At 42.1% G+C, this 12,047-nt stretch overlaps 1 protein-coding gene across 16 annotated transcripts in view; it reads right to left on the bottom strand.

The window, feature by feature from the left end:
• nav3 (neuron navigator 3) overlaps positions 1-12,047 on the bottom strand; it is a 415,168-nt gene that overhangs the window by 23,104 nt on the left and 380,017 nt on the right. For 10 of the 16 annotated variants that reach the window (XM_026148165.1, XM_026148166.1, XM_026148159.1 and 7 more), the window contains 10 exons: positions 11,315-11,624; positions 10,058-10,784; positions 8,399-8,824; positions 7,647-7,688; positions 5,018-5,175; positions 4,557-4,751; positions 4,111-4,163; positions 1,778-1,801; positions 569-592; positions 282-359 (listed from right to left, as the gene is read on the bottom strand). In XM_026148165.1, the coding sequence (XP_026003950.1) occupies positions 282-359; positions 569-592; positions 1,778-1,801; positions 4,111-4,163; positions 4,557-4,751; positions 5,018-5,175; positions 7,647-7,688; positions 8,399-8,824; positions 10,058-10,784; positions 11,315-11,624 (2,037 nt within the window). The remainder of the gene's footprint in view (positions 1-281; positions 360-568; positions 593-1,777; positions 1,802-4,110; positions 4,164-4,556; positions 4,752-5,017; positions 5,176-7,646; positions 7,689-8,398; positions 8,825-10,057; positions 10,785-11,314; positions 11,625-12,047) is intronic. The other 6 variants (XM_026148161.1, XM_026148173.1, XM_026148162.1 and 3 more) reach the window with 3 other exon arrangements.

Raw genomic sequence — 12,047 nt, 5'->3', positions numbered from 1 at the left:
GAGACAAAAGCAGAGAGACAATCCTCGCTGTATGAGACACACGAGCACACGCAAGGAAAAGCTCTAACCAGGGACAAGAAAACAGACACAAACCTACAAACAGGCAAAAGCAAATACACACATGAGGGCTTCAAACACACAGCAAAGGATTTAGAGGGTGTCTTAAAGATTTGTATTCCTCCTTCAATAAGCAGCGCTTCCCATAAAAGCTCTCTGACAGCAGGTTATCGTGCAAATGTTCAGGCTGTTTTGACGGCACCTTTTGAAGTAAATAAACTCACGTTGGCAGCCAGCTGAGATGTCAGAGTCGCCACCTTCTCCTGAGAGGCGTCCAGCTCCCGACGCAGCTTTCTGATTTGCTGGTTGGGAAGGAAAAACGAAATGTGAACATTCGGTTAATGCGCCTAAAAACCATAAAGAAAGTAAGACTGATTGTGATGTAAACACGATGTGAATTTGCAACTCCCATGGTGATAACTCTGATGTAAAAAGAAAACTGTGCAGGCACATGGGAAACTGTTTAAAAAGACACTGGAGTGAAGTGTGAACATAAAGTGTGGGGGATTACCGTGGAATTTTGGACTGTTTGGCCCTTGATTGAAAAGAAAAGAGTAAAAATTAACGCTATGTTGCATGCCTCCATCAAATAGCAAGTCCTGATGTGGCTGGAGAGACAGAGGTTATCAACAAGCCACAGCAATGTTCTTTTCATGGTTTCCGCAGCAAAGTGAGGAAATGGAGACATTTATGCCTGAGATGGTTCAAAAAGTTTTTGCAAATACCTGAAATTCATACTTATATAATTCACAACAGCAAGACGTCTCAGTTTAGCAAGGCGGACAGCTCAGTGCAAGAATGCAAGAACAGTTTTCTGGATTATCATATGATAAGATTAGCTGTATATTTTTATTCAGTCACTCAAAAATATAATGTCTTTTTTATTATTTGTTTTGAATTCTAAATGTGTTTAGATTTACTGCACAGTCACTGTAGTCCACAACTGTTAGTTTGCACAGAGTGAGCTGTCCCGGAATACTAAACTCCACTTATCTGGCAGGGTTAAAACAAACACTGCAGTGTATTTGCGATCACTGTTTGACCCAAAGTTACGCTTAAAGCACATGTAGAGACAAAAGGGATGAAAGTCAAACCATAAAACTGGAAAATCAAAGTAGAATCAGTGATAAACTGAATAGGCTTTTTGAACAAGAGCCAAAGGTCAGGGCATGGATCCCATTACAGAGTAAGTGTTTGTAATGAGTTAACAATAAGCTATGCAGAATAGTAAGGATGTGTAGATATTTATGATCTAGATGAAATCAATGCATGATTAGATAAAGCAATGCGACATAGAGCTAAAATAATTGATTGCAGAATTTACTTTTATTTATTCACAAAACACTCTTTTGTTTAGTTCAGAGATCAAATAGATATCACTGTTTGTGCTTTGATTGACATGCACAGATTGTCTCTGAATACAGACGCTGTGCAGCACAAAGACATTCAGACACAGAAATCAGCCAACAGGGACATGCACGTGACATCTTAGACTAAATCCCACACAAAATCAAATCAAATGGGTCAAAAGTAACCTTTAGGGATGCACAGCAAGACACAAGGCACTCGAACCTTCACCCACACCACAGAGCTGCTCAGTGGCTGTACCGAGCAGTTTCAAAGCATCGGTGGCTCTAACTATAAGCCTGTTTAGCTGAAAGCTGATAAGGAGAAGCATACATGCAAACAGAAAGATGGACACAATGTTAGCCGCCCTTACCTCTGAGTGAGCTTTTTCCTCTGTCTGTAAGAATCAAGCAAACACAGTTTAGAAACATTTGATCGCTGCTCTGGGGAGATGTGTTCCATCAGTAAAAGCACCAAAAGCAAAGAAAAGGGTCATTTTAATTAAAAGTAGATTAAAATGACAGAAAATGTAAAAAATTAAAGAGGAAATGGTTTATGTACAGAATGACTCAACCTGATGGAAAACTTTGTAAACAAAACCATCTCCATCGTTCATCTGAACGTTTACTTTGCAAATTGCTAGCGCAGTCTGAAACGGGCAGACGTGTGTGGTAATCGATTCCTCTTGCTACAACTAATCCCCCACCTCACTGAATCCGAGAGTCGAGCACTGCATGTGCTATTACTGCAGAATCTAAATTGTCAAGAATTTGTTACTTCAGACAAATGCTGTCACAGAAACTTGCCATGTCTTCTACAAAAATAGAGAGGAAAAGGGAAAGACTGAATGCTACGTAACATCACTGATAGGAGAGGACGGAAAAGATGTTCACCCTTCAAATTAAAAAATAAAGATGATTTCAGTTTTATTTTATTTTTGTATGCAAACATATGAAGTTTGGAGCTCAACAGAAAAAATGTTTGAAACAGTCTGAAGATCAATCTTGTTTCAAATACTGGCAGCTAGGGATGGGTATCTGAAGGTTTTATCTTCAGATACCCATCCCTTTGTCACCGGTTTTATCCAATACCGGTGACAAACTAGTACTTTTGAAACGGTGCTGAACCGTTGAACACAAACTTTGTCCAAAAACCTCTTATGTTTAGCTGTTTTTGTGTAAAAAGTTAACAATGTTAGGCTTTTCTGCAGCTATAGGGCATATATGGTATCACTCTTGGCTGGAAGCAGTGCTTAAACAATGGAAAAAACAAACTTTGTCCAAAAGCCTCTCATGTTTAACTGTTTTCCACTTTTTCTTTGGTCATTTTAGCCTTTTTGGCCTACTCAACGTAAATTACACACGAACAACATCAAGCTTCACACACAGAGAAGAACGGCTGCTGCCGCCATCATCATCCGTCATCATTTCTGCTACACTGGCAGGGCTAGGGGCCAGGACTCTACTCTTCTGGTTCTTGGGGGACGTTGCTAACTCCGGGTCCGATAACAGGCACCACACCCGCAGTAGATGTGCCCGGTGTGAGCTCTTGCAGCAAAGCTATCAAATACGGTGCATTTCTCGGCTTTTAAAAAACCGCTATGCGTCGCCAGGTGTTTCATTAGATTTGATGCTTTAGGGTGATACTGTGCAAAGGAGGTTATCCTTTGCACAGTATCACCTTAAAGCACTTGTTGCAGGCTGCTGAGTTTGCTGTGGAGTACAGCCAGACTTTTGCCCGCTTCGCCTTGGGGATTTTTAATCTGTAGCTCTGCTCTAAAAGATCGTACGTACCTGGGCCCGCCTACTATCCTTGGAAACGTAAAATGATGGAATCCAAAGTGTCTGACATCTCAGGAAAAAAAAAGCACCGAAATAAAGCACCAAAATGTGCGCTGCTTTTCGGTCTGGTTACTACCGTTTATGTCAGAACGATACCGGTACCCATCCCTACTGGCAGCTGCCAGTGTTACCCCTCAGCCTGCATGTAGATGCACCTATGGCATCACTTTGAAAGTCCTAGATGACATCCTCCTTGATGTATTGTGTTCACAGGATGTGAGTTCACTGAATTTGGAACTCAAATTTTCAGTAGATGCACCAATGGTATCAATTTCAAAACACATCATCATACGTCGCCTTGATCTCAGGTTATCGCATTCACAAACTTCAGTGTCCACGCTATTCATCCAACTCCCTGGTGGGGTGATGACAAAAGGATTTTAAGTGTGCCTTATAGTGTGGAAAATACGTTATACAGAAGAAAAGAATAGATCGCGATATATATCGTTACCGCACATGCTTCAAATTATATCGCGATATGAATTTTAGGCCATATCGCCCAGCCCTAGTGGCGTCTTCTTAAAGGCTAGAAGCCAAAAGAGAAAGGCAGAGAAGATGCTAAACTGCTTTTGCCAACTTCAAAATGCTCTATGTGAGTGGAGGAAGGCATCAATTAGGACTGAAAAAAATATTGTCACCCCGTCCTGGTAAATATTTGCAAATAGTTACAGTCAATTCCTTTTTCTGAAAATCCTTCTGAACACAGTGATTCAGTAATTATTTATATTACAATATAGAAATTGACATGTTTGTATGGAATGCTATTACTACAGAAAAAAATAATAGAAGTGAAATCTCAGATATATTGCTATGGTTAGGGTTTTTTTCTCAGTAGGGATTTCTGTCACACTTCTTAGATACTTACCGCAGAATACAGTGACGACGTGCTGGAAACCAAAGACAGTGAGGAGCCATGGACTGTAAGACACAGAGACGGTGCACATGAGTAAACAAAGACTTTTAAGGTAAAACGTGGATATTTGTCCTTTAACTGTCTTCACCTTGTGACTCAGTTTGCAATACTTATATTATTAGAAATTATTTGGCTGATTGGTCAGCAGCTCTTATGCTTACTTATTCAGAAAATGTAAAGTGAAAAATTGCAATCAGTTGTGGGACTAAAAAAAAAAACAATTTAAAATGCTGACCAGAACAGAGACCTATCAGCAATGCTGGTATCAAAGCACTTGATAGCTGGTGGGACTTTGCTTTGTTGAAAGTGACAGTAAAAACTGTTTTCGCTGTTTTAGCTTTTTTGTGAGGAATTGGGTTTGTTCTGGACAGTCCGTCGAGAATGAGTGTGTGTCTCACCTTCATCAGTGCTGTCTCTGAAGGACCCAGAGCGGCTGATGGCACGTGGTCGTTCCTCCAGAGAGGTTGCGCTGCCACCCAGTGGGTGACCCTCTCCATACAGGTCAAAGGAGTCCTGGGTGGGGATACTGTTGGAGCGGCTCATGCTGCTGCTGCCTGGTGGCAGGTTATACTGACTGATGTTGGTGGGGCTCACTGCACAGAGCAAAACATATACATCTACCATGTTATATTTTCACGTGCGTTTCAGTCATCAATCATTCATGCAGGCACTAAAAACCTACTTATAACAAGTTGTTAAATAATAATCACCTCAGATTATTTATTTATGCACTGAAGAATGCTTTAATTAATTACAGATCATATCACAAGGATCCTTTTTGTGCTCATATGTCTATCATAGCCTTTGTTGATACGATATACACATTTTAGGCACAATAGGTTTTTTCCTTTTGACTCACAGAGGTTGGAGTAGTGGTATTTTCCTGTGGTGGTGCAAGAGGCTCCAGGAGGAGACAGAGGGGACTGGCTGCCAGTATCCTGAAGACCTCCTGTTGAATGGGACCTCAACCACTCCTTCCCTTCTTCATGAGATGTCTGCCTGGAGGAGGTAGGGTATCTGAAACCCACAAAACACAGTTTAAACTCAAGGCAAGACATTACTTTTTAGTAATGAACTTTATTACTTAAAAGTTCAAGTGATGAAGACGTGTAAACTAATGAAGCTACACAGTAGAAGGATGTGAGCAGATGGCATAAAAATATTAAAAACCATACCACACAGAAGTGGATGTGCATGCATCTACACGCATGCAGTCATTTATGTATAATAACTATATATATTCACAAACACACACACACACACACACACACACACACACACACACACACACACACACACACACTACTCAGGCTTAAAGCTGCCAAACACACAGACTCTGCTGTTGATCTCCTCTCTCCCAAACTCTAAAGTAATTCAGCAGCAGAAGCCCCCCTTATCGCACACATGACAATCGGCCATATTTAATCCTCTGAGGATGATAATTGAGTTTGCACTCATCTCTTTTCAGCGGCTTCTTCCTTCCAACGCCCCCATTACTACGCTTGTCACATCTGACCCTGCTCTAGTCCTGTGTCTGTGCTCGCTTTTCTCTCCAGCAGCAATTGGGCGTCTAAGATTGCACTGAGTGCTGTCAGACTGCAGCTGGAGTTGAAATGGAACAGACTGAAATATCCAAGGGTCAGTGTTTGAGTCGGTATACTTAGTGCTAATATAATCACAACCAATCCGCTTATTTACAGCGTATGACTAAAGGAGGCAAATCTATTAATCTAAGCTCCCCATGTAGAAAGTCTACAGTTTATAAAAGAGCTATTTGGCATGTTTAAGATGAAAACAGATTGCCATTGCCAATAAAAACGTTAAAGTGAACACTGCAGACCGCACTGAGGCAAAAAAGGCAAAAGCGTCGTGCGAGATCAGATGGTTTTAGGCTCCATATAGCACGAGCGTCAAATGCTCGAAAAATGAAAGAACACCCAGCATGCCCCATCCGACACCTCTCCAGCAGTACTCTATAATTGGCTGGAAAGGCTGTTCCCTGTATCAGTTGTGCCACTGTGATGAATAGGTCATGGTGCTTCAGTTTCCGTCCACTCAGTTACAGCTAAATTCAAAACATTCATTCTATACTCGCCTCAGCTAACAGAGCAAATGTTATCGGAAAGTTTAAGCCATTTTTGGAAGCCGAGAAAGAACTCAGTGGCTGCGTTTGCCACATTTCTAACTTTGCATGAGATGAGTGTAGGATTAGGATGAGCACAGAGAAGCAGACAAGCAGACAGATGGAAAAACACACTGCTCCCTCATCATCCCAGATAGCATTCATAGTATGTTAGAGATTTTTTTTTTTATGCATCAATTCAAAGAAGTCAAAATCTAATTTGAGCTCCAGAGTTTGTTACATAATTGCATGATAAACAGAAGGGAAAAAACTCTAAAAGTTGAAAGAGAAAAAATCCACAACTAGACTCAAATATGAGTTCCCTATATATTTAGTCAAATGTAAACAGACTGTATGTGAAAAGATGGACATAGTTTATTGGGCTAAAAAAAGGAGGTTTTCAAACGACATTATTCCTAGGCAGCGGGGGTTGACTCCTCAAGATGAAAACAAGACTGTGGGAAAACAATGCTTGTGACCTCAATAAACATTTTCCTGGTGAGTTAGGCTCTGTAGTTTAAAGTCTTAATAAACACAACAGGATATTCATTTGTAAATTATGGATGATAAAGCAGGTCATGCTTTATTAGTGTCTCAAGGGAATTAACCATCCATTTAGGTGAGATTATGGTGGCGATGTTTGCTTTTTATCAACAGCCTTTGATCAGTGCTTGACTTAAGTGCTAATATAATCAGAACCAATCTGCTTGTATCACTAAAGGAGTCACACACTGTAAATCTGCAGTTCATAAAAGAGCTATTAAGCATACTTAGGATGTAAACAGATGGTGTAAACATAAATGTTTACGCTCATTTTTTTTTTAATATCGACTCTCAGTTTTTATTTAATCTTCAAAAAGTTTTTATTGAGCAGTAGTTTTTCATTGACCCACATCCTTATCAAACCTGTGTACTTTATCATTATCACCTCAGCCTAATTATACATAATTCTGAACATGAACTGATGGAGAGTGGTTGAAAAACTAGTTAATAATTTTTATCGATTCATTTATCTAATAATTTAAAGCAGGGGTGTCCAACTCCAGGCCTCAAGGGTCGGTGTCCTGCAGGTTTTAGATATCACCCTGGGTCAACACACCTGAATCAAATGATTCGTTCATCACCATTTAGCCATTTAGGTCATTTACCCATTTAAATCAGCTGCCACCGCCTTTGAGGCTTGGAGTTGGACACCCCTGCTTTAAAGTAAATATTTTACTGTTTATTGATGACTTTTACCTGGGAAACACTGCTATGGATTGTGCAAATAATGACACATGAAAAACAACACGGAAAGCCTGACATTAGAATGCAGATGCATGTATGCATGTGATCTACATGGAATGTGGCTGCAAATGTGTTGTACCTCAGTCCTTTTTTGGGAAGTGTGTTTCTGTCAAGTGGCATGCTGTTAAAACACAGAGGATGAGCAAATTAGATGAACACCTGTAAACATTTGTTTTGTGATACACAAGAAAAAGAACTGGTCACATTTTACAAACTTGACTTTTGACATACACAAAGATGCACACAATGGAAAATCCATTAAGACATTACTAATGCACCTCAGTGCAAAAGACTACGTGGATAAAACAGGCAGAATTGAGATTGTTTCATTTTTGAGACAGCTGAACTAGTGAGGGGAAATAAATGTGTTTGCTGCTTCTATGCTCTATGATGTAATTCATGCAAAGTGTGTGGACAAAAAAATGGAAAGGCCTTTATAGAGGCTACACGTAGGAATGGGTGTCAGAAATGATCTACTGTGGTATTTTTTCTGTCATGGCTTTGGACTGTGAAACTATCAGGACTGTTAAATGTCTTTAATGCTAATTGCTATCCTTATAGTACTTTGAGACAATAACTACTGATTGAACTAGCAGATATGTGAAATTTAGGAGTAGAGGAGGTATTATTTATTTATTTTCTATAGTATCAAAACCATGCCAGAAAAAGAAACTTAAATTGAACCAAACTGTTTTGTGAATGAATGATTTCTTTCTGTTATTCATCTGTATTGTATGTCTACATCTTAGGATAGGGAGATAAACGTTTTGTCTCTGTTCTCAAATGAAACAATGAATACGATTCTTCCCAATCGTATTCCCTGTTACTCACCCCTCAGACAGGGTGGACTTGACACTGCCGGTTCGTGTAACCTTGGGCCCATGGTGGCCCAGCGGCATATCAATGGACTCAGAGCTGGTGTGCAGACTGGTCATGCTTTGGCAGCTCAGTGTGTCCTTGCTGCCAGCAGATGAGCTACAGGCAGGCCAGGGCCGAGCGTTGGAGGGCAGGGAGAGGCCAGAGGCTGGGCTGGAGGCCGGGGAGTCGGTGCACATGTCTGGGGTTTTACCATACAGAGGGCTGCTGCCACCGCTCAGGCCGCCAGCGCTGCCCAGGCTCCCAGTGCCAGAGGAAGGCGAGTCCAGACTGGCTTGTCTCGCCAGTGTGCCGTGCGGGCTGCCCAGTATTGAGGGGCACTTGCCAGAGTCGGGCGTGCCAGGAGAGCTGGCCTTGCTGCTAGCTTTGGTACCAAACAATCTGAGGGCAGAGAGGTGGGTGCAATCATTTAGAAATGCTCAAAAGACAAGTGATGAGCATCTGCAAGATCCTTACTGGAAAATTTAAGGACTCTGGTATACTTCGGGTGTGACAAGTGCAGTGATCTCACTGGTCAAACATTACAAAGAAAACTACTACAATGGTCACAAGAAACCCATTTTAGGATAGTGGAAAGCAGCTTTTATAAACATCCCCTTGCTTTGCTGTAGCAACAACTTTATATAACAGATAAAAAATATTAAGCACATTTTACAATACATTTCTCCCTGGCAGCGAACTCGACCTCGGCTAGATGTGAACTCTCAGTGATTTACACTGACACATCTGCTTTCACAGCTTCGCCGTTTCAACCCTGTGACTTTAAATAACCTAATCTGTTAGGCCACTCAACCCTGTTTGCCTTCTGCATATGCTCAGGCAGCCTGCTACTCTGCTTGTGCCTGTCCCACTCTGTCACCGCAATCACACAATATATAGGTGACACACTCTGGGGGGAAGAAAAAAAGCTATGACATGCAGATGAAACGTGTTGGCTTGACAGATTGGATGGGACGGATGTTTGGACGCGCCTGCCGAATGCATGCTTCTAATGAGTGAGGGACTGGTGTGCAGAGAAAGTCCTGTCTCTTGTCAGTTCTGATAAACACTGCTGGGTTGAATTTGCTGAATGAAAAGCCATCAGACCCTCATCTTCAGGGTAAAGATGTGTTGCATTTGCAGTGACTTATCAGCTACACCAGGGAGCAATCTATGTTATGGCACCCCTTAGCTATGCAGCCAAGTCTACTGACTCTATCAATATTTCCACGGAGGCAATCTAATATGATTTATTAAGTGTCTGATATTCATCTTGCACATCCAAACATATCTAAAATTGATAGAGATGGCATATATTTTAAGTGAAACTTTGACATTATGGATATCTTTTCTCTCCGTTATAGAAACCTGGGGAATAACCTGCAGTGGAAAAGCGTCACTAAACACCACGTATCATAATGGATTAAACTCGCCTAAATTCTGGAGAAGATATGGTGAAAAGATTCAGTCTTTCAAAAAAAACTGCCCCAAATGTCCTTGCTGTAAAAGATGCTGCTTTTAACTAACAATCAGGGAATTGAAAAAGAAATGTGATGAAATGCTGGATTCACACAGAAACACAAAGTCAGGGACAAAGACAGAATGAGTGCAGTGTGTGCGTATGGTGTATCAGACCTGCGAAAGGTTGGAGAAGCGATATCGGGGTACTTGGAGCCTGGTTGCCTGAGGCCTGACTGGCCTGTTGAGGTGGAGGTGGGGCTAGACTTTGGGGAGGTGGATAGTCCTGCTGCTGGGTCTTGATCTGACACCGCCACTTTCTCCTTATCGGTCTGGTTGATGGTGATGGGACTAGAGCGTTCTGAGCCCACTTTTCCATCCCTGCGTTTAGTGCCTGTTTGCGTTGTTGCCCCACCAGCTGACTTGCCACTGACATTTGAGTCGATGCTGCTGGAGCTGGAGCGATGCCCACTGCGCCCTGCGGCCACCCCACTGGAGGATTTAGCTGGCCTGGGTAAGGAGCGGTACTGCAGGGTCACTTTCGAGCCACTGCAGCTGAGCAGGATGCCATCATCCTGGGGCTGTGAGCCATCCAGACTGGTCTTCCGCACACCACTGATGCTTGCACCTTTGCTGATGGCAGCTGAAGATTTGGGTGCCTTGCCCAGGGTGGCTGAGCCACTGGCGAGTATCGCACCACTGGAGGTAATTAGCGTGCCAGTGGCACCCTGGATCTTCTTGTAACCAAATGAGCCTGTGGTGGGTGGGCGTGTGATGCCAGAAGGGGGTTTCTTGCCTTCGTCCCCACTACTCCTGCCAGCGTCTGAGGGTGAGCGCTGGATGCCAGATGAGCTCTTGGAAGGCACCTTACCCTTCTCTGAGGCTTTTGCATCATCGGTTTTGCCTGTCAAAGTACACAAATCCAAAAATATCACCAATCATCGCATCATCTGTACTCGGAGTTTACCCTTTGGTGCCATAGAATCAATATATTGGTGCCCACAGCCAGAATCACAGCAATCGTTGCTCATGCTACAGCCAACCAAGTTATCTGAAGCACAACTCGCTGTGTTTAGTAAACATTTAAGATTCAGTCATGTTCATCTTAAATCAACATTATTATTACGACTTCTTCTTCAGCGTCACGTAAGCCCATTAAAGTTATTTTTGCTCTTTCTATAAAGATCACTTTCTGATGTCTGATGTGAAAAACATTCACTAGGAAATCACCTAGATACAATCATTTTTAATGTTCTAATATTAATACCAGTAATACTCGATCAATATATGTTGTAGATTAGGGGTTTTTTTTAAATGGAGTCTCCTTTGTTCAAAAAGTCACATTTTAATTCTGTCCCAGTCTATAATCGCTTTGTATAATTGCTCTACTTCCAAAATCACTTCTAGACAAAGATGGCAGGCTTCCTCTCCTACCTGGTGTTTTCAGGGCAGCGGACGTCCCCTTGGTTCTGGGTGGTGTAATGCCCACCTGGGCTGTCATACCCCTTCTCCATGAGCCTGTTTGGGACATCTGGGCCAGCGCAGCTGCCTTCTGACTGGCGTCCTCATACTGGCCCTGGGTTTGGGAGGATGGGGAAGATGAGGAGGTCTTCCAACGGGAAGAGCCACTGCTAGGATCCATGCTTGCATCCAGCTCCTCCTCTACCTTCTTCAGGTCTTCAGCTCCAGCCCAACTGCTGCTCACCACCTGCTCCGCATGCTTGGATCTGCTTCCTTTCTGGGACTGTGGGGGTTGTCATACAGAGAATCAGGGAGTGCACACAAACTGATAAATAGATGGAAGAATTCAGTAACAAAACTGTAATGCTTCTGGGCTGCAGTTTATACCAGTAAGTCTTAAAAGCATTACCTGATCATCACTGCAGTTCCTTAACAATATTTATAAAGAATGCAAAAAAAAAAATGCAGTGACAGGAAATGATTGCAAGCAAGTTTTATATCTTGGTTTGTCAACCCTGCCTTAAATGGAAGAAATCAAATAAGTCACAATGCTTTGAAAATTATATGCAATATTTAAACTATTGAAAGGTGACACACTAAAGCAATACAGTCAGCAAAGAGTCAGCAAAAAGAAGTAAGTCTCTGCACAAGCTGAGCAGCGTGGTTTATGTCTGCATGTGAAGTGTTAGCTATCTTTGGAATCTCC

The sequence above is a fragment of the Astatotilapia calliptera genome, chromosome 17, assembly GCF_900246225.1.
Source record: "Astatotilapia calliptera chromosome 17, fAstCal1.2, whole genome shotgun sequence".
Taxonomy (NCBI): domain Eukaryota; kingdom Metazoa; phylum Chordata; class Actinopteri; order Cichliformes; family Cichlidae; genus Astatotilapia; species Astatotilapia calliptera.
This window is presented reverse-complemented; position numbering and strand designations above follow the sequence as displayed.